The sequence below is a fragment of the Mustela nivalis genome (genome assembly GCF_964662115.1).
Source record: "Mustela nivalis genome assembly, chromosome: 18".
Taxonomy (NCBI): Eukaryota; Metazoa; Chordata; class Mammalia; order Carnivora; family Mustelidae; genus Mustela; species Mustela nivalis.
In genome coordinates this window covers 58,435-79,948 of record NC_139037.1, presented here as the reverse complement: position 1 = coordinate 79,948, position 21,514 = coordinate 58,435, and the positions used below count along the sequence as shown (strand labels likewise).

The 21,514-nt window shown below is 55.4% G+C and overlaps 1 protein-coding gene and 2 long non-coding RNA genes across 9 annotated transcripts; 2 read left to right on the top strand and 1 right to left on the bottom strand.

The window, feature by feature from the left end:
* Positions 1-8: 8 nt before the first annotated feature.
* LOC309853466 (5-hydroxyisourate hydrolase-like) lies at positions 9-15,520 on the bottom strand. 5 transcript variants are annotated; one of them, XM_082711483.1, is made up of 14 exons: positions 15,401-15,520; positions 13,833-13,934; positions 13,614-13,757; positions 13,352-13,507; positions 12,363-12,507; positions 10,351-10,526; positions 9,119-9,247; positions 7,461-7,643; positions 5,853-6,097; positions 5,528-5,664; positions 4,586-4,701; positions 2,025-2,164; positions 701-836; positions 9-284 (listed from the first exon to the last, which is right to left on the bottom strand). In XM_082711483.1, exons 1-14 carry the CDS (start codon positions 15,443-15,445, stop codon positions 195-197), a joined length of 1,944 nt encoding a protein of 647 aa, XP_082567609.1. In that variant the 5' UTR covers positions 15,446-15,520; the 3' UTR covers positions 9-194. The 5 variants fall into 5 exon arrangements, with proteins under 5 accessions (XP_082567609.1, XP_082567612.1, XP_082567611.1 ...); XM_082711486.1 differs by lacking the exons at positions 4,586-4,701; positions 5,528-5,664; positions 5,853-6,097; ... (6 more) ...; positions 13,833-13,934; positions 15,401-15,520 and adding an exon at positions 2,897-3,023; XM_082711485.1 differs by lacking the exons at positions 4,586-4,701; positions 5,528-5,664; positions 5,853-6,097; ... (6 more) ...; positions 13,833-13,934; positions 15,401-15,520 and adding an exon at positions 2,825-2,950.
* Positions 3,219-7,454, top strand: LOC309853501. 2 transcript variants are annotated; one of them, XR_014305759.1, is made up of 4 exons: positions 3,219-3,352; positions 4,614-4,787; positions 4,898-5,391; positions 6,454-7,454. It is a non-coding gene; the product is annotated as an uncharacterized lncRNA (long non-coding RNA). The 2 variants fall into 2 exon arrangements; XR_014305760.1 differs by having other exon boundaries at positions 4,614-5,391.
* On the top strand, positions 7,650-12,468 carry LOC309853504. Of its 2 annotated transcripts, XR_014305763.1 has the most exons (5): positions 7,650-8,248; positions 8,959-9,091; positions 10,005-10,150; positions 11,329-11,847; positions 12,371-12,468. It is a non-coding gene; the product is annotated as an uncharacterized lncRNA (long non-coding RNA). The 2 variants fall into 2 exon arrangements; XR_014305762.1 differs by lacking the exon at positions 10,005-10,150.
* Positions 15,521-21,514: the final 5,994 nt, after the last annotated feature.

Genomic DNA, 21,514 nt, shown 5'->3' with positions numbered 1-21,514 from the left:
CCAGGAGCTGCCGTGGCCTTAGCCATGCTGGTGCTGACTTTATTGAGCCTGAGACTCAGCTGCTACTGGAGAGGGCGGGTCAGATTCCCCTCAGGGAGGGGAACTGCTGCCTTCTCTTGGGGTCCCTCAGGGAGCTGTCAGGGTGGCATCGATGCTCACAGGCCAGCAGCTGGCCAGAGGCGATGGCTTGGCTGCTAGCTCCCCCGATACGTGGTGTAGGACCATGGGCTCAGCAGCAGGGGCACGTGGAATCTGTGGGTCTCGTTGGTGATGCTGAAAACCACCTGAGAAGCAGAGAAGGCACCAGAAGAGAGTGAGGGGCCTGTATGCAGCACACTGGCAGCCCGGACCTTGGGCTGGAGCCCCAGGAGCCAGCTGGAGCTCATGGAGAGTGGAAACCTGGCCAGGGCTGCGATGGGGCTGAATCCTCTCCAGGGAGAGCCATTGGCTTGAGGAACCCAAAGGATCTACGGTGGACACCGTCAGCTGAGCGCCTTTGTCCTCAGGGGCTGAGTCACTTATGGCCCTGCGCCCCACAGCCTTCCCCGGGGACAGGGCAGGGACGGGGGTGTTGTGGTCAAGGCCCTGGACATCTTTCTTCTGGGAGCTCAAAGCAGGTGAGCTCACTGTCCCTGCCCTGGGAGAGGTGGGAGGGTGGGAGCAGCCCCCTCCCCCCGCAGAAAGCCGGGGGTCAGCTCACCTCCACGTACGGGTAGAAGCTCTCCTGGCCCCTCTCCTTCCAGTAGCCCTCGGTGTCAAAGGACAGCTTGTAGGTGCCTGCTTTCATCGGGCCTGGCGGCAGGAGCCCCGGGCAGCGGCCGTCCGAGTCGGTGTAGCTGGGGAGGATGGAGGGAGGCATTGGGGAGGAGTCGCCCCTGCCTGGCTCTCTGGGGTCTGCATGGCCAGTGGCCTCGGACGCCCCCGGAGCAGGACACAGTCCGGGGCCTGGGGCTCTGGAGCAGCTCAGGGACACTGCACTGTCTTTTTAGACAGAGCTCCAATACAGAGAAGCAGAAAAGTAAAAAACCAAACCAAACCTATTTTATAAGCAACAATCCCTTTATATTGGCATGTATTTTTTTTCTGGAATTTCTCTACACATAACTATGCTTATTTGTAAACTTGCAAAAATACCCTAAAATGGATTGTATTTTACATATTGTTTGATAACTTGTACTTTTCATTTAATACAGTGTGTATGGCTTTTCTGGACCAGTAACTACAGCCAGACCCCAGCCGCACGGTGGCCTGTTTGTACTGCACAGAGTGTCCAGTGGGGGGCTCTGAGGGCCCGTTGCTCTGCTTACTGATTTGTGCCCCCCCCATCACCTCTGGAGGGCTCTGGCACCGTTCCCACCAGCTGTGACTTCGAGTTTCCGTCCTGTGCCAGTTTGTTGGGGGTTGGGGATGGGTCTCTCGGACTCTCCAGGGGACTCCAAGGATTCTTTAAGGACCTGAGCGGGCCTCTCAGATGGGACCTGGACGCCCAGTGTTGGTGAAGGGCGGGGGATGGGCTGTATGCCCTCAGGCTCTGACCCTCTGGGGCCACCCACTCCCACCAGCAGTGGGAGCCTGCCTCCTACCAGAGGCTCACAGGGGCAGTCCCAGCGTGACCAGGCCGCCCCCGCAGAACCTGAGCCTGGGGCTGTCGCCCAGGGCTGCCAGGCGAGGCATGGGATGCCGGTGTTTACTTGCCTCTTGCTGCCTCAGTTTCCCCATCTATAAAAGGGGTAGTTATAGGGCCTGTCCTGGGGCAGGAGTGAGAATAAGAAGAGAAGTAAAGAGCCCAGCGTGTGGCCTGGCTCAAGGTTATCTGTTAACCACGGTGACAAGGAGGCCCTTGGGTTACACCTTGGGCCTGAGCCAGGCCTGCCCTCAGGGAGAGGCGCTGGGTGTGTGAGGCCGAGGGGACCATAGCCCAGTGGTCAGCAACACCATCTGACCTCAGTGCCCACACTCACTGGCTGGCTGCGTTCTTCTTGTCCCCTGGCTGGACTCAGGTCCTGCCCAGACCTCAAGCCTACCTTTTCCTCAGGTCGGTCCAGTGCTGGCCCTGGTCCTCAAGCCTGGACAGACAGAGGCAGAGGCCCTGGGCCGGAAGCCCTGAGGTGGTGTCCAGTACGTGTGTGGTCAGTGGGCTGCTGCTCGGCTCCATACCTCTGCCCTGTGCCACAAGAGAGGGACAGGAGTAGGCACGTAGGGTCCAGCCTTGTGTCCACAGTGGCCTGGAGACAGCAGGCCTAGAGTCAACAGCCGGCTGCTGGACCCTGGAGGTGGGGTGGGGGGCGGTGCCCAGGAGCCGCTGAGTCAGCGGCGGAAGGCTGTACGGCGGACACACTGGAAAACTGATAAACAAGGCCGGCCAGCCCCTCACCGCCCCACACTCCTACCGGGGCCCCTCCCCTCCACCCAGGCAATGAAGGGCGTCTCCGCACAGAGGGCCTCCTTCCAGCGGGTCCCAGCAGTGGGTGGCCGGCCCCGGGGTGCTCGTTCTCCCGGGGGCCAGCTCTCTGACCGCCCCCCAGCTCCAGGGCCACCCGGGACCTTAGCCCCCGGCCGCTGCTGACGAGCCAGGAGCCCCGCGTCCGGGCCTGCCCCCTACCTCCCCGTACCTCCGAGGAGCCCAGGTGTCGCAGGAGCGCCCGCAGTCTCGGAGCGGCCCGCATCTGTCCCCCCACCCCGAGCGGGAGCTGGTCCCGGGGCGCAGACACCTCCCCGCGCCCGCCCTTGGCCGGCGCCTGGCCCCTCCCAGGGCCGAAGAGCCACGTGTCCGACCAGAACCGGGTTGGGGGGCGCGTCCCTCTGGCGGGGAGGGCGGCTCCACCTCGGGGTCCTCCTGCGGTGTCTCAAGGGCTTCGCTGCAGGATGGGGTTGGGGGCGACAGGGGCGCGCACACCTGCGGGGGCCGCGGAGGCTCCTCCCAGGGCCGGAAGTGGAGTTGAGGGCACCTGTGGGGGGTGGGGCTTGGGGCGGGGCTGGGCGGTCCGTGGGGGGCGGGGTCGGTCGGGGCCGCGGGCGCAGGGCCCGGAGGTCGCCTGCGCGCGGGAGTCCGACTGCCCACCGCGACTCCCAGAGCTCCGTTTTGTGTTTTGTTTGCTCCTCCCCTTCCCCGGGGCAGTTAGGGTTTCCACGGAAGCCCCGCCTAGGGCCGGGTGGGCTTTGCCGGTCTGGCTGCCCCGAGAGACCAGGCCGTGGTGCCTCGGTGACCTCTCCTCCCCCGCTGAGATGCGGGTCCGCGCTCGCCCCCAGCCCAGGGAGGCTCTGCGCGCCGCCGGGTTCGGGCCTGGACGACGGCGTCGGGAGGACAGGGGCTGCCGAGCACCCAGAGTACAGGTGGGACCTTTTAGGTAAGGTAAGTGGTGAAGGGCAGCTGTTCCGCCTAAAATCTGGGAAGGTCTTGGTCGGCCGGTGATGCTGCTCCGGGGTTGGGAGCTGTTTTCTTCCTGTCCAAGTGCATTTTCTGACTCCTGGGTAGTGAGCAGGGACCACGTGGAGGTCACGCCACAGACCCCTCCGAGGCAGGGAAGGGGACCCTCGCAGCAAAGGTGGAAGTGTGCAGGCCTCGCCTACTCTGGAGGTGATTAAGAAACACCTATTTGAGATTTACAGGCATGTGATGTGTGGGTGGGATTACCTTTATAGGAGAGAACCGGGAACAGACGCTCACCCCTGTGTTTGCAAACACCCACGGGTACAGGAGACAAGAAAACCAGACTGTCTGCCCTGGGGACAATTAAGTCAATGAGCCCTTGTCAAGGACCAGCATGTCCTGCAGTCCATGAAAAAGACTGAGGCCCATCTGTGTGTAAAGCGAACAGTGTCCTGGGGTGGTGAGGAGGCGGAGACGAATGTGGCGGCCTGGGTGCCCGCAGTGTGTCCCTGTGTGTGCGCAGCTTCTACTACATTACAAAGATTTGCTCCCTTATTCCTCACGACGGCTTCATGACGTCACTGGTATTATCCCCATTTTATAGAGGGGGCACAGGGAAGCTCTGTGTTAGGGTATTTTCTAGAATGATGCACAGAAGACTACACTAGTGGCCACCTCTGGGATGAGCACTTGTGAACAGGCTTAGCTCTTGCCCCTGTAACTCCCTTTCTAGAGACATGACAGTCTCTTGCCCAGGAGAGAACTCAGCGGTTGGGAGAGAGGGTGGGAGAGGGAATTGTCACAGTTTCTTCCAGGGCCTCTCTCGGGCCTACCTCCCAATCCCGTACCCACGCAGACAGAACGGCAGTGTTTCGGGTCCCTGCCCCTTTCACAGGAGACTTGAGACCATCAGCCCTCTCTGAGGACCAGGAAGATCGCCAGGACCTTGCAGACTCTGGACACTTCTCTAATGAGATGACAAGGTTTCTTTTGGCAGCTATAGGCAAATTAGAATAAAGAGGAGCTTCTTCAAGACCCTTACCTACCAGAAGGTTATCACAAGAAGTATTTAAATAGCCCATCTTTGGGGTCAAAACGAAGTTACAGTAAAATATGAAAACACTTAAAAATAATAAGAACATTTGCAGTGTGAGTGTTAACACATCGAGTCAGTGCCCCATGTTTCAGTGGAAGGTCTTGGTGCCCTGTACTCACAGCTGGGAGCTCTGGTCCTCTCTGGCAGGTGGACAGGCAGTGCGAGTCTGCTGTTGGGCCGTCTGGGTCCGAGAAAGTGAGGAGAAGCGTCCCGGTGCCCGTGGCAGGAGGCTGCCCTATGGACGGAGCGAGATGGAAGAGGTCAGACACCACAGATGCGCGAGCTGCCGTGTTTCCTCCAGCTTAGATGCTGTCTCATGAGGTCAGTGTCCCTCTGGTGTCCCTCCCCATGGGCCTCTCACTGGCTCGCTGAGCCACCCGGGAGAGAGTCCGCTTATCTTACATTGACCTCTAATCTACCCACAAACACAGCTTCTCCACCGAACCCCAAGTCCTCCCCGGGTCCTCAGGTCCTCTGGGTCTGGCACCGTCTGCCAGGAGCTGGTGGTCCCAGGTAAGGTCATCTGAGCACGGTGTTCTGAGAGTGCGTATGTGAGTGTGACAATGCGTGTGAGTGTGTATGACTGAGTGTGTGTGTATGTGTGAGCCTGTGTGCTCTGTGTGAATGGGAGCGTCGCCTGTGGGCATGGAAATGGACATCTGTCCGAGGGGCGAGCATGTGAGACAGCACCACATGTGTGTACTTTGTCCTCTAGGGTGTCTGGGGGCAGACTTGCTCCTCTCCTTCCCGTGCTGATGGTGCTGTGGCCCCCGGTGCCCTTCACTGTGATGGAGCGACCAGGCTGGACCCCTGGAGTGATTCTGCTCTGAGGCGCAGACAGCCTTGCTCAAGTCCTTTCTCGCCCCCTGAGATGCTGGTTGGATCATTTCATGTCCTCAAGTCTGTGTTTTCATGGATGAAACAGGTGAGACAATATGGTGGCTCCTCCTGAGTTTCTGGTGGACATGAGTTGACACGATGTACACACAGCTTAGCCCCAACATGGAGCTTAGCACCGATCAGAGTGTTGTTGTGGTGGAGGGAAACCTTCAGGCCCTTACCATCGTCCACAGCTATGACAATGGCCAAAAATGTGTGGTTCTCCATGTCATCGTTGTGCAGACTGGCTTGAGTGGAAATGACACCTGTTTCTGAGTTGATGTCCAGCCAATGGCTTGGGCTGTCCCACATCTGGTACCTGAAATGCATAAACCGCCATTCCTAGAGGGCTGGGGCCATGTGTCCCTCAACCACCCTTCCGATCAGGTGCTGAGAAATTTAAGTCTTCCTCTGGCTCATTCTCCAGAGATGTGGCTGGATTTCAGCCCTGGTGCCTTGAGCAGCCCTGAGCGAGGGCAGCAGGCCATGTTGCACCCCTGGTCCTACCTGATTCTCTGACCCTGGAGGCTATCTGGGTCCCGGGCCCTGTATGATGTGATTTCCTGGCCCACAACCACATCCTTGGGCACTTCCACCATCTTTATCGGGGGCACAAAGACAGGGGCCTCGTTCATGTCCAGCACGTCCACAGTGACAGTTGCTGTGGCTGTAGGGAGAGATGGTGCCCAGGGTACGGTGTTTGCCGCTGTCACGTAGAGGATGTATCGCTGCGTGGCCTCAAAATCCAAGCCCTGAGGAACACAGCAGAGGGGGGTCAGGTTCTGGGGACTTGGCTGGCCTGCAGGAGAGCACAGGCCCTGGCCTGTGCCCCTGGCATGGTCAAGAGCCCTCCACGCTGAGCCGGCTCACAGGGACTTCACACTTAGCAGAGCCATGGCGAGGCAGACTCTGGTTGAGATCTCAGCTCTGCCATTGGCAGTGCAGCCCAAGCAGGTGACCTTGCTTCTCCATGCCTCAGTTTACCCACCATCAAATGTCTGTGATTGCAGCAACTTCCCTGCTGGAGCTGGTGTAAAAATTGAGCGTGAGGACATAAATGGCCTGCAGCACTTACTGAGACCTTGTGGTTGCTGTTTTTTATCCTCAGACTTGCGAGGGGCTAGTGGGCCCTGAGCAGAATTCTCCGAGAGCATCCCCAGATGGCTGGGCCAGGGGTCAGCTGGAACTGGGCCCATCTGATGGAGGCCCCGGCCCCAGCCAGGCATGTGGTGACTCCCAGGGGTCCTCTCACTCCCCGGCACCAGGTAAGTTGCAGATGGGTATGTAAATGTCCTGGGATGTGCCCATGGTGGAATTCTTGAATTTTAGTCTTTCTGTCCCCCAGGCCAGTCTAAATGCTGCCTTTGGCCTTCTCCATGTTTATTCTAAGTGTCCCAGGATTCTGGGGCCAAAAAAGCCCATTTGGAACAAATAGCAGCCAAGTGCCTATGCTCCCCACCCCCAGCCTCCTGAGAAAAACCCCTCAGCCCAGCAGAGGTTCCTAAGGTCCTCAAGGTTCCCCTTCCCCCATGACTCCCTCCCTGCCAGCCGCCTTCTCGTTTCTCTCTCTCTGATCGTTCATCTTAGGTCTGCAGATGGTTCCAGGCCCCCCGCCCACTCTGAAGGGACCTGGCTTCCTGCCTCCAGGAGTCAGCCAGCAGCTTCCAGGCCAAGCGAAGGCAGACGTGCGTCTCAGATGAGACGATGCCAGGGCATTGCTCAGAAGGAGCCGGGGGCCTGAGCCTTTTGCTTGTGAGACCCCTGTTCTCTCCCCATTTCCCATCTCATCCGTGCCTCCTCAGCACCCCCAGGGTCCCTCCCACTTTGGGGGGAACCCAAGTGAAGACACATGTCCCAGTTAAGCTCTGTGGAATCATCCCCGGTTGGTATTTTTCTGGGAGAAAATAATCACTTAGGCAGCACTTTCTGAGGTTGGTCCGGAGCGATGGTGCAGCCAGGGGGACACAAGGACCAACAAGACCACAGAGGACCCCTGGTGCAGCAGGAAGCCCTCCCTGGGCAGCTGCTCTCCGGGGTGAAGAGCGTAGTGTGTGCTCCAGGCCTGTCCCAGAACTACGGGGTCACGGCAACCCCCTCCTTGGAACTCACACCCACCTTGGCTGTTTTCAAAAGGCCATCATTGGTCTTGGGGTCCGTGGTGACAGTGAAGAGGCCGGCTCTGTCATTCAGGATGGAGAACACCACCTTCCATGCGGGGGAGCCTGGGGTGTCTGCGTCCTTCACTTTTAGCCTCACTATCCCGGCACCCACCTTGTTCTCAAACACCTCGCCCACGTACTGCAAGGGAAAGATAGAGGCCCTCGTCCCTGGTGTCCCGTGTGGGGACTCGGGAGACCCACAGCCTGGGCCGGCCTCGCCGAGTCCACGGTTCTCCAGCAGGAGGGGCCACAGTGGAGGATCCCCTGTTCAGGCGGCATCTGTTGGCTAGAGCCAAGTGCCAGCAAAGGCCCCGCTTCGGGCTCCAGACGTAGGCAACGGGGCTCTGACAGCTGGGTGTCTGTCTTCACCCTGGAGTCAAGGGGCCGGAAAGCTGACTCTACAATGCCCAGGCTCCGGCAGCTCGGGTCCCAGGTGGGCATCAGCTGAGGGGCATGGGTGCCCGGGGCCAACGGCAGCCACCCCGGACTCTGTTCCCAGGGGCAGCCACAGTCGTGGGGCCTAGCAGGAAGTGGAGCCTGGAGCGGCTCCTCCCGCCTGTCCCCTGCCTCTCCCTGTCAGGTTCCTTCCGACTCTGTCTCCAGAAGGAGCAAGTGTCTCTACAGTTACGTCTGGCCTGTGTGACTGCCAGGGGAGCTCCCACTGAGACAGCTGCCAGGCTCCAGCGAGCCTCTGACCCCAGTCCCTCAGGAGCAAGGCCGGCTTCACTGATCACGACTGTTCAGGTGATGGCAGAATTCCTACAGCCGCTTCTCGTTTCAGCTGCAGGGGAGGCAGCCACATGACTCCACCTGGCACAGGACAGGGCTACAGGTGGCTGATAAGGAAATGTCCCGTGGAGGAAGGTGAGTGTGCAGGTAAGCCCAGGGAGACTGAGTCTGGCTGCAGAGGGAGAACTGAGGACAGGCAGAAAGTGGGACAGAGAGACAAGGTGGCCTGACTCCTAACAGTTTCCAGACCCTGCTTCCCATCCCTCGTATGGCTCAGTTGCACCCCCAAACCCTCCTGTTTCTTTCTTTTTTTTTTTTTTTTAAGATTTTATTTATTTATTTGACAGAGATCACAAGTAGGCAGAGAGGCAGGCAGAGAGAGAGGAGGAAGCAGGCTCCCCGCTGAGCAGAGAGCCCCATGCGGGGCTCGATCTGAGGACCCTGAGATCATGACTTGAGCCTAAGGCAGAGGCCTTAATCCACTGAGCCACCCAGGCGTCCCACCCATCCTATTTCTTTAAGACAAATCCCCTCTATCCTTGACTCATCTAAACGTGCTGTACCCCCTTTTCCTGAAGAATCCTTGAGTCGGTTCCTGCCCTCTGGGCCTAGGGGCTCTGCATTCTTACCCCATGAGATCCAGGGGGCTCCCAGCCAGAGACAGGGCCCCTTCCCCGGCTGCAGGGCAGTCCCATGCCGCCTGCGTCATGGACTCCGCCTTCCAGGTCGCTGCCGGCCGAGCGGGCTGCCCTTGGCCCAGGAGAGTGTGACCCGAAGATGGGGAGGGTTCTAAGCTGCTGCCAGGCTACGGTCTGAATCCTGACACTGCTGCTCACACAGTGACACACAGGTCACGAGGTATCCGCTGGCTCTGCCAGGACTCACCTGAGTGGGGCTGAAGATGGGAGGGCTGGGGTTGCTCTGGGTGACTATGATCACGGCTGTTGTTGTGGAGTGTAGGCCCTCCCCTTGGAGGTCGGCAGCCTGGACCGTCAGGGTGTACGCAGGCACGCTCTGTGGACAGGGACACGGCAGTCAGTCCTAGGGTTCTCAAGTCAGGTTTGGATCCACCCGGTGGCGCCTTGGGAGTCAATACGGGACAGCAGAGGCAGCGAATCTGGAGGGCCCTCCCTTCTAGGAAGTGACCGGCTTCCAGGTCACTCGAGAGAGACCAAAGTCCCTGCCTTCTCCTTGGCTCCCCATGCACAGAAGCTCACTGTGCGCGAGTCAGACCATTCCCTTCCAAAGCCGACCCAGGAGGAAGGTTTCCAGGACTGGGATCTGTCAATATAATCCCCAGCACTAGGCATTTATGGGGCTAGTGCTTATGGGGGCATGATGCCAGTACATTTTTATTTTCACCAGAGAATGTGGTCTAGGTTTGTGGGAAACAGAGTCATTTCGTTTCACTGGTTCCAGCAGGTGTCTTGTCGATCACATCTGTAATTTGCCCCAGTGACTACGCCAGGGCCCAAAGCCAGCCTGCCTGCACCAGCCCATGGACGCCTCTTCTTCTTTCTTTTCTTTTCCTCTTTTTTTTTTTTTTAATATTTTATTTATTTATTTGACAGAGAGATCACAAGCAGGCAGAGAGGCAGGCAGAGAGAGAGGAGGAAGCAGGCTCCCTGCTGAGCAGAGAGCCCGATGCGGGGCTCGATCCCAGGACCCTGGGATCATGACCTGAGCCGAAGGCAGAGGCTTAACCCCTGAGCCACCCAGGCGCCCCGTCTTTTCCTCTTTTTAAAAAAGATTTTATTTATTTATTTGACAGAGAGTGAGCACAAGCAGGGGAAGTGGCAGAGAGAGAAGGAGAAGCAGGTTCCCTGCTGAGCAGGGAGCCCGATGCGGGACTCAATCCCAGGACCCCTGGATCATGACCTGAGCTGAAGGCAGACGCTTCACCACGGAGCCCCCCAGGTGCCCCTGATAAATGCCTCTTCTGATTGGTTGGCTCATGTTCTAATTGGCCAGCCCTCAGTTCCGACTGGCTGGGAACGTGTTCTGGCTGGTGCGCTGGTGTTGGTTCTGACGGGCTGCTGCCCATGGCTTAGTGACTGGGGCTCCTGTACATGTAACTGCTGCCCCAGAGGCCCCCAAGGCCCCCGAGGCCGCCTGACCTGTTGGTCCAGCCCAGTAGTGAGCAGAGAGATGACTCCCGTGTCCCGGTTGATGGCGAACATGTTGGAGTGAGGCAGGGAGGGGTCCTGGCTGAGGATGGTGTAGGCAATGTCTGCGTTGTGTGTGCTCTCATGGTCGTCCGCGTCCGTTGCTGTGATCTGCATCACGGATGTTCCTGTGAGGACAGAGAGGAGGCGAGTGGGTAACCTCAGCAGGTAACTGTGTTGTATTGGCCGTTGTATCGGCAATACAAGTTCATATAGAAACCCAAAATTAAATGTGTTCCTTTTTTAGTCTCTTCACTAAACAGGTGATAAAACTCCTTATCAAGGGATATAAGTTCTAGTTCAAATAATTCACCAAATTATTATAATAAATTCCAGGTGGTTTGTTTACTTTTTCCATAAGTCCTTAGGGCATCTTTAAAAATTGTTGTATTTATTATTTTTGTTTTTAAACATTTATTTATTTATTTTTTTTCATAATGTCTACACCCAATGTGGGGCTTGACCTCATAACCCCGAGGCCCGAGGGTGACAGCTGCTTTGCTCCATGGGCTGAGGCAGCCAGGCACTCCTGGGCGTCTTTTGAACAATTTTTAAATTTCATTTAAGCTTTTATTTAAATTCCAGTTGGTTAACATATGGCGTAATATTAGTTTCAAGTTTACGAGGTCGTGATTCCTCACTGCCACCCTCACCTGATGCTCATCAGGACACACGCCCGTCTCCCTCCCCATCACTGGGTTCCCCAGTGCCCAGCCTCCCTCCCCTCCGGTGACCCTCTGGCTGTTCTCTTGAGTGAAGAGTCTGTTTCCTGGTTTGCCTCTTTCGGGCGTCTTCTGACATGGATGTCATCGTGGGACCCTTGTCCCCCAGGTGCTGCCATTCTGTCCAGTGCTTGAGGGGAGGAGGAGGGGCTGTTTCGTCTCATCTTTGCAGCTCTTCTCTTGCCTCCCTGTCCTCCCTCCTCCCCAGTCATGGTCAGGGAGTCCCTCCTGTCTGGACACTGGCCTCACGGCCGGAGCTGGAGCCAAGCACACGAGCCAGATGGAGAGAAGCATCAGGGGTGGACAAAGGTGTGTCCCCGTTGCTCGAGTGTGGTCTACTGTGGTCCCCTGAAACACATGTGTACCTCACGTGGATGATTGGGGGCAACTGGTGCTGGCGGGGGAGCTGGGGTTTGTTGGAGGGCAAGGCAGCACCAAGATAGAAAAGAAAGGGGGAAAGAGGAAGACGCTTTAGTGGCAGCTCCTGGTGGGCTGGGGGGGAGAAGAAAGCATCGATCACAATGTCCTTTCACGTGAAATCCCTGTGACTCTTGGGTTCGTTTATCTATAGTCCCAGAGACTGAGGACGTCAACATTCCCACAATGTCAGGTTGAAAGCCGTGGGCACAGGGGCTGTCGGCATCGCCTACAGTCATGTCTGGAGGTCTGACTCTTCAGTGGGCAGTAAGAGCCAGCTGGAGCCAGAGTGTCCCCTGGATCAAGTCAGGTTCTTGTTTGCAAGACCACGGGTTGGGAAATATGTGGGACAGTCCTCAGGGGGAAGTGGAAACTGACCCAGAAAGGGATGTAGAGGGAACTGTGAGGTGAGAACGGCCACACGGTGAGGGGGGCTCTGTCTGGGAAGCAGCTAGAGAGATGCAGAACCAGCAAAGGCAGACAGGACATAGAGACGGAAGTGAGGTGGCCGCTGGAGTCTCTTGGACTTCTGGGCCCCTCCTCTGAGGATGCTCTCCGCCTGTAGCCCTCCCCAGGTCCAGCTCTCATGAGGAAGCCTGAGAGCATCTCTGTTGTGCGAACATTACCCCCCCCCCCAAAAAAGTCTGGGCAGTCCTTGATCCGCCCGTTCTAATCTCCAAGTGGGGTCCTTCCTGCACGGGACCCCGGGGTGCGGGTCGCTGGGAAGGTGCCCTGGTCTTTGGGTACTTCGATTTCCCAGGTTCTTTACATTTGTCCTGTTATTATTGCCGTGTGTCACCAAACCCCTGCATTGTTCCAATTAACCTGGGTAGGCTCCTTCCATCACGGACCCCTCAAAGACCGCCTGGGTGAATTCCGGCCTGTTGTCGTTCTGGTCTCTCACTGTGATCACAGTCTCCATCGGGTCCTCCACAGCATTCCCAGTTGAAGACACAGCGTGAAGGAACAGCTGGAAAGCAATAGAGGTGCAGCAGAGGCACGTGGGAGCCACCCTGGCCAGTGGGCACCTGTCCCGCAGAAGGCCCATTGCAGGGACAGCCCCCTTTCTACCTTCGTCTTGCATTTCAGTGCACGAGTCTGGGAAAGCAGCTCGCTCTGCAGCCCCGGGGATGCCCCAGAAGGCTGCGTCTGTGTCTCCTCGGGATTTCCTCCTGGCGATGCTCAGGACCCAGTGCCGTCATCCCGCCCGCCCTCGCCCTTTCCCACTGAAGGTGCCTCAGGGGGGCCTCCCCTGCAGCTAGGTGGGGCCACGAGGACTCGGCATTTGACTTCTGCGGCCTGTGCCCACCCTCCCTTCCCGGCGCAGAAGGGGGCCTGCCTGGGAACTCACTCAGACCCCCAAAGAGGGCAGTGTCCTTTAGAGGAGAGCACCCTGCGGCTTTGTTTGGGCCTTGGTTTCCCTCCGAGGGGTGTGGTGGAGAGTCTTCTGGACCGAACACCCCAGAGAGCTGTGCTTAAAGGGTGCTCAGCTAACAGGTGCTGAGAATTCACCCAGAACTAGATACCGTTCAGAGGGCTTCACGCATGCTAACCCAACAGCACAGGGAGGCTGAGGGGGTCACGACCACACCCAGGCTACAGCAGAGCTCATTCTTCACTTTAAGTCCCTGATTCCTTCCCCTGCTCTGCCTGCCTCCCCACTCTTCACACTCCTGCACCTGGAATGTAACAGGGGCTCAAATATGGTCTCAGGTGTAACTTCAGAAATCCACGGGCTGTCTGAAACACCAGAGAATGAGAGGGCTGCCTTGCCGCCAGCTCCCCACCCCTGAGGCCACGTAGAAGACACTCACAACATAGTGGGATTCCTGCTCTCTGTCCAGGGGCCCCGTGACCTTGAGCCACCCTGTTTCTCTGTCCATGATGAACATGCCACATGGAGGCTCGTCCGCGCCCCTGCCCGTGATGCTATAGAAAACCTGGATTTCCTTGTTCTTGTTCGACTTGACCTGAAGACAACACAGAAGCAGAAGGGCCAAGAAGGACCCCAGACCAGTGCCAACCCCTCTCCATAGGGAACCCCAGAACAAAACCAGAGCTTTCCCTTTGCAATACCTGAGCCACCGTTTTGGGGTACGGGCCTCTGTCATTCTCTGGGATGGAGATGGGAGGGACAACCCAGTCTCTCTTTTGCCTCCTGGGACCAAAGTGGGCATGAGGGAACGTCAGCACCTTCATGTGGTGTCCAGAGTGGGTACCCTAGAAGGACAGGAGGTGAGGGACCCTAAAATGCTTGGACACAATGAAGCTGGCTCTTGTAAGCACCACACTGACCTGCTGGAGGGTCTTGTTGGCGTGCAGACCTTCCACCACCAACCCCAGCTTCTGAGGTATCTTGGGAGTCCCCTTACTGGAAGGTATCCCATGGGCAAAGAGCTGTCAAACCAATGGAAAGTAGGTTAAGAGCACAGGGGACAGACAGGCTTTAGGACAATGCCTGTGGTCCGGCTCAGATGTCAGCACTGTCCTGTTCTTCTCTGCCCCCAGAAAACAAAGGCCTCCACCTCTAGCATGGCCTCCAGGGTTTCCCATCACCTTCCTCTCTGGGGGGAGGCCGAGAGGGAGTGCTCTGTCACATCATGGGAAGGGTGAGGTTCTCCCTAAATCCCAGAGGCCAGAGAACTTTCTTGAGCCCTGAATGAAGTGTGTGTTTTAATCTATACCAAAGCCAGGCCCCAAAACTGGTCTACAAACACTTTCTGGAAACACCTTTTGTGTCCAGCAGCAGGGGGTTGGTTCAACCACAGCCCAGTCCTGCTCATGATGTAACAGTGAAGACTGCAAGGAAGGTGCTCAAGACACTTCGTCAAAGGAAAGAGGCCCGTGAGAGAGGAAGGGGCTCGGCTGCTTTCCAGGGAAAATGTGCAGTGCCGAAGTGTGCATGGTTATGTGCAATGGATGAAGGCTTTAGTGGGCTGTATTAATGGATGTTCCCCCAGACTGATAGAGTTTTTATACTGGGTGCTTTTTATTTTCTGGATTTTTTTAAGTGTTAGAAACTTAACAACTGGATATTATCAGAAAAACACCCCAGGAGAGTTGCCGTTAAGTATGAGAGATTGCGAAGTAAAGTATTAAAGTGCGTGTACCAGAATCGTACAGGCTTTTTCTCTGGGTTTGGAGATTAACAGCCTCTTACATTAAAAAAAAATTGGGGTGCCTGGGTGGCTCAGTGGGTTAAGCCTCTGCCTTCGGTTCAGATTATGATCTCAGCATCCTGGGATTGAGCCCCCGCATCGCTCTCTGCTCAGCAGGGAGCCTGCTTCCCTCTCTCTCTCTGCCTGCTTGTCATCTCTCTGTCAAATAAATAAAATCTTTAAAAAAATATTTTAAAAAACCCTGCCTTTAGTACTTTTAGTACTTTTTACTTTTAGTACTTCCAAACTCTGAGCAGTTTGAACTACTTTTTTTGTAAGTGGGCTGCACACCCATTATAGAGTGCGGTGCCGGGCATGAACTGCCAACCCTGAGATCAAGACCTGAGCTGAGATCAAGAGTCGGATGCTTAACTGAGCTGCCAGGTGCTCCAGGCAGTCTGGTCTTTGAAGACAGCCCCTGAGGGGGACACTCCTTCCTCAGGGTAGTTCTCTACCTTGGTTCAGAGGCTGGTTCTGATTCTGGCAGGGCTCACAGGACCGGGGCCAGACCTGTGGCCGGACAAGGCAGAGTCCCGGGAGCAAAGACACATTTATTCCATTTCAAACCAGTTGGCCATCATGTGCTGCTCAGGCCCTGGTTCGGCTTGTCCCCACCCCTGTCGTTGAGGGTGTTCTCACCATCCTGGTGAGTGACGCCCTCACCTGCCCATCTCTGGTCCCTGAGTAAGCCGGCAGCATCCTTACCTGGGTGGCAGACAAGCAGAGCAGAAAGCAGGTGGTGCCGGCCATAGCTGTGGTGGAGCGGTGTGTGGTGGAGGCCACTGCCACACTGCCCTGTAGTCTCAGCTGCTGACGTCCTGTGGGCCAAGGACTATCGACCTGCCTGTCCTTGGCAGTCACAGTGTCAGGGGAGGGGCTGGGAAGCTGGCAGGTGCAGAGGCCAGCCCTTCTCACAGGAGGAGGACCTTGGCCTCAGCTAAGGGCTTCTTGGCTGTCCACCAGGGCACGGAGACTCGGACTCCCGCCAGTGGCAGCCCTTCCTCTGAGTCTTCTCTTCACAATGAGGATGATGGCTACTAAGCCGATGATGCTTGGGCGGGGGTCTCAAGGTCTAGCGTCCGCACACGAGGTGACCTGAGGTCGTGTGAGGTCATGAGGGCAAGGCTGAAGTCACTGTTGGCATCGTTCACTGCCATTTTCTCAGCACAGCTCGGCCCTGTTCTCTGAAGGGGGAACTGTTCCAGGTGTGGCTGACAGGACGTGGGTTTGGGAGCCCTTCTTGGAGGCTGGTGGCCACCCTGGAAGTGGGGTTTGTGGCTGAAGGGGAGGAAGAAGGAACAGACAGGCTTCTCCTCACCTTGAACTGCTCAGCCTCCCAGGGGGAATTCTACGTCAGTTCCGGGGGAAATGGAGGCAGGAATCGCCTGGCACTGGGTGGGTTCTCCTCTCACTAGGTTCCAGGGCAGTTTCTCCGTTGGCATTACTGCGAACTCTGCCCCCTTGGCAAGGGCTCATGCAAAAGTCCCAGAACATGGAGGGTTGGGGGGTTTCTGAGCATATGCTGTGTTGGGAAGGGAATCTTCCCCTTTCCACTTCCCCCGCAGGGAATGAAAGACCCCAATATGCACCTTCTATACAAAAGCATACAGGACTAGAGGAAATAGTAATGAATATTTATTGTCAAAATCCAAACAGTTTATGTAGAGATTCTTGCAAAGCCCAGCACGGGGAGAGGGACAGAAGGGTCCCTGTTCCAGGTCTGGGGTTTGGTGCCCCCCACGTGGCCCGCACTCCTTTTGGTATCTCCTGGGAGGGTTGAGGTTTGGAATTCAGCGTCCACGAAGCCATTCTAGCAGGAGCTGGAATGAGCTCTTCTTCCTCAGAAGCAGGGAGGTCACTCCGGCAGGAGCGATGTGACAGTGGCCCTCATCTGTGTGCTTCCTAGAACAGCATCGCCTCCTCTTTGTATTGGAAGTGAGTTCTGGTTCTAAGAAAAGCTGTCAGCACCCTCGAGTGCCCAGTAGTGGATGCAACATACTTTGTGTTCACTTCCTGTCCCGTTACCTCCCACCTGTTGTGCCTGTGGGAATTCTATGATCCCGGGGCGCTGTGGACCGTATGTGTGAGTGGGAACAGCCAGGAATGGCCAATGCTGTGCATATCTGTTGTCCTTTCAGACTTTGCTTCCCATTCGTAAGTTTAAAGATAAAGTAATTGAGAATTTCAAGATTCCCTTAAACCATAGAGTTTGTGTTTATGCGCAAATGCATTAAGACAGCAAGGGCCCAGGTGTGAGGGAGGTGTGCTGCAGAAACTGAGCACAGGCTTTGTGGGCGCTGCTTGTGGATAGGGCAGGGAGGGGCTCAGGGACTCACGGGGTGTCCATTTCCTACAGATGCGGAGCCCAGAGTCTGTTCTCAGTAAGGGGTCAGTGAGATGTGGTTTCACAGGTTACTGTCTGTACTGCCTGCCTGTGTTGCAGGGTTCTGAGCTGCTCAGGCTGGGTGGGGAGGGCAGTGGCCTGGAGGGAAATGCATCCCTGACCTCACCCCTCCTTCTCAGGGTAGCTGAGTCTGTGCAGAGAAAGCAGTGGTACCTGACCGGCCCCTGATTCTGCCTCCCTGGCCTCTGGGCTCTCTCTGTCCTCCCCTGTGCAGCACTAAGGCCGTTGAACACATGGCCATTGAACGTTGCGTGAGAGCAACAAAGCGGGAGGGACTTGCATTCTCAGCATCTCTGTGCTGGGCTGTGTCCGTGCTTACTCAGCTTGGACCATCCAGCCTGACGGCTGGAGTTACCATCCCCATTCTTTAGGTGATGAAATGGGCACACAGAAGTAGAGGATCTTGCCCTAAGTCACACGGCTGGTGAGGGCAGAGCTGAGACTCGAACCCACCCCAGTGTGGTATGGTTTCTGTATGCTGTACACAGGCGATGCCAATCGCAAAGAGAGCGTGAGAAAGAGGAGGGGTCCCAGACGGAGCCAGGCACACAGATGTGCACATGCCCAGGTACGCATATGTACACATATGCCCATGTCTCCCCTTCATGTTCACCTTTGAGGCTGCAAAGGTGGGAGGAAACCTGGAGAGGAGTCTGCTGCCACCCTCCTCACCTGGCTTCTGCTGAGGGCAGGGGTCTATGAGGAGAAATCCACACATCCCAAGGGACCAGAGAATTCCCTTCCCTGATGAGTCCGTGTCAAATCCTTGATTTCTCTCCCTGGCCCAGAAATTGGTTCTTCAGTGCTCTAACTAGATTCACTCCTGAGTTACTCCTTTCCAGGGGTTGAATCTTCCTGTGGAGACGTGGACCAAAAATAGGAGTCATCTCGCCCTCCTGGAGCCTTCTGCTTTCAGTGATAAGAGGGGAACGAGGTGTATGATGTGGACTTCAGATTCATATAAACATGAAATTTATTAGAACAGGAGGGCAAAAAACCATGGAGGGGATTGGTGTCGACATCTCCAGAGCACTTAAGGAACCTTCCCCTGTTTGTATACCTCATCTGTTGTCCCGAAAGTAGAGAATTTCTTTAATCAGTTATATGTGCTCTCATTATATTCTTAGGGTGTAAGGCCTCAGTAGGCTTCCTCTGAACCTCCCTCAGAGCTGGGGTATGGAGTGTGTGGGGGCTACATTTTTCCTCTGGTCATGGAGATGCAATTTATTGGTAAAGCCTCTGTGTGTGTCCTCTGGTGTGTGATGAGATGTGACCTCCGTGTAAAGCCTCGCCCACACTCCCTGCAAATGTAGGGCTTCTCCCCTGTGTGTGTCCTCTGGTGTGTGATGAGATGTGACCTCAGTGTAAAGCCTCGCCCACACTCCCTGCAAACGTATGGCTTCTCCCCTGTGTGTGTCCTCTGGTGTCTGATGAGATCTGACCTCTGTGTAAAGCCTCGCTCACACTCCCTGCAAACATAGGGCTTCTCCCCTGTGTGTGTCCTCTGGTGTCTGATGAGATGTGACCTCAGTGTAAAGCCTCGCCCACACTCCCTGCAAACATAGGGCTTCTCCCCTGTGTGTGTCCTCTGGTGTCTGATGAGATGTGACCTCTGTGTAAAGCCTCGCTCACACTCCCTGCAAACATAGGGCTTCTCCCCTGTGTGTGTCCTCTGGTGTGTGATGAGATGTGACCTCTGTGTAAAGCCTCGCCCACACTCCCTGCAAATGTAGGGCTTCTCCCCTGTGTGTGTCCTCTGGTGTGTGATGAGATGTGACCTCAGTGTAAAGCCTCGCCCACACTCCCTGCAAACGTATGGCTTCTCCCCTGTGTGTGTCCTCTGGTGTCTGATGAGATCTGACCTCTGTGTAAAGCCTCGCTCACACTCCCTGCAAACATAGGGCTTCTCCCCTGTGTGTGTCCTCTGGTGTGTGATGAGATGTGACCTCAGTGTAAAGCCTCGCCCACACTCCCTGCAAACGTATGGCTTCTCCCCTGTGTGTGTCCTCTGGTGTCTGATGAGATGTGACCTCCGTGTAAAGCCTCGCCCACACTCCCTGCAAACGTAGGGCTTCTCCCCTGTGTGGGTCCTCTGGTGTGTAACAAGGACTGACTTATGAATGAACTCCCTCCTCGGCTCCTTGCCAACAGACGGCTTCTCCTCTTTGTGTGTTCTCTGGTGTCTGCTGAGATGTGACCTATCATCGAAGCCTTGCCCACTGCCTCTATATTTGACTCTTATAATTCTTGACATTCCTACCCCCATGAATAATTTTCCTGTCTCCTCTGGATTCAGTTTCTGGCCTGTGCTGGGCTCTTCCTCCACCATTCCCTCATACCCTGTTTGTCCTTCGCATGGGGTGGGAAAGGCTCTTGAATTTCTCCTCTGCCTTATACTTTCAAGCAAAGGTTTGAAACTTTCTTTGACCTCTTGACCTTTAGCTTTGTCATTCCAGTTCTGCGGATCAGAATGTTGCTGCTGCTGGTGATTTTGTTCGCCTGGGCAGGGATCCTCTGGCTGGAAATGTTCCCCTGCAGATATTCGTGGGAGGATCTGAGAAGGGTGATTGCGTTCCAAATGTTGACTGAGGAATTTCTGACTGGAGAAAGCCAGAGTGCAAGAAGGACAGGGACGGATCTCTGGCTTTGGTTCTGCTGAAAAAGGAAATTTTGGGTCAGGTAGATGTTGATGCAACTGGCTGTGTTGTGTGCTTTGTCTCCTGGTAAGTCCACCCTGGTACTCATTTTTATTGTGTGGACAATGCAAGCTCTGTCTCCTGCCAAGGGTTCCTTCACTCTTCCATTCCGTTTTTACTCACTACATCTTCCTCAGAAATCCTAAAGCCCATACTGAGGGGCTTTTCTACGTATCACACAGACTAGGTACCTTCAAGTAGCGTCAGAGGCAGCTTCCCTCCTTATATAGATGGACAGACAGTGACCTTTCCCCACATACAAGCACCTTCTAAGTTGTATGATTCTGTGACAGCGTTTGCAGTGACTCTGGGTGACTTCAATGGAATGTGTGAGTAAACACAAACCCGAGTCTCCCCATTTAAAAGGACATTTTTAACTGAGGACCAGTGTGCGTCTGGATCTCTACTAGAAAGTGGGATGTAGATTGGACGAGACACTCGCGCAGGTTTCATTGCCTAAAGGGCTCTGGCTCCTGCTGCCCCAACTATGTTATAATTTGCTTCTTTTTTAGTTTTCTGCAAATCATAATATAAAAATATACCCTTCATACTGTATTTATTTCCTTCAGTCTTAGCCCATTTCAAATACAATAGGAAGTCCTGTTTCAAAATATTTTCCCAACCAGTTATGGGGATATATATCACCCCCGACGCCATCCATCTCCTGCCAATCCACCATCTTCTCTCACTTAGAGATGATGTAGTCTTGGAGGGGATTCCCCACTGCAGTCTTTCCCCAAAATTAACCATAGGATCATCTTAAAACAGAACACACCACTTGCCAGTTGGAAACTGCACCATTGTTTCATCTCAATCAGGAAATCCCCCAGTGTGTCAGCATGGACCATAGGCTCTAGGAAGTCTGTGGATCTCTCTGACTCTCTCTCCATTCCCGACCCCTATGCTTCCTCTATCCGGGGTGGGAGGGAGTTCTCAGCCACACACCACACACACCCACCTCTCTTGTGCCTCGGGGCAGCCGTCCAGATGGACCCTTTGCCTGGAATCCTTTGCTCACAGGCGCTTGCAGACCTCAAATATTACCTCCTGGGAGAGCCCTTCCCTATCCAAGCTCTGTTGCACTCACCCTTCCCTCACACTGGTCCCCAGACACTTTCTGAGGACTAGCTTGATTTTCAGAGCACTAATTGTTGTGTGCTGTTATGCACACGCATACCTATGTGCACGTGTTTCCTCGTTCATTCAGTCATCAGCTGCTGAATAGCAGTGACTCTGAAAACCTTGTTCAGTCCTGGAAGCCTGTCTGGCACAGAGTAGGGACTCCTATGACAGCTACCTGAATTGTGGGTGAGTACACACCAACAGACAGATATCATTTAGAAACATGGGGCCAAAAAAAAAAAAAAGAAATATGGAGCAAATTAAGAAGAAAGAGCTAAAAGGGCAGAAGAAACTGCCTTGGTAAGAGAGCCGGTAGGTGCTTGAAAACTTGTTTTTGCCTCCACAATTTTTTTTTTTTAAAGATTTTATTTATTTATTTGTCAGAGAGAGAGAGAGAGAGAGCAAGCACAGGCAGACAGAGTGCAAGGCAGAGTCAGAGGGAGAAGCAGGCTCCCTGTGGAGCAAGGAGCCCGATGTGGGACTCGATCCCAGGATTCTGGGATCATGACCTGAGCCGAAGGCAGCTGCTTAACCAACTGAGCCACCCAGGCGTCCCTTGCCTCTACAATTTTTTAATCAGTATATTCTATTATATAT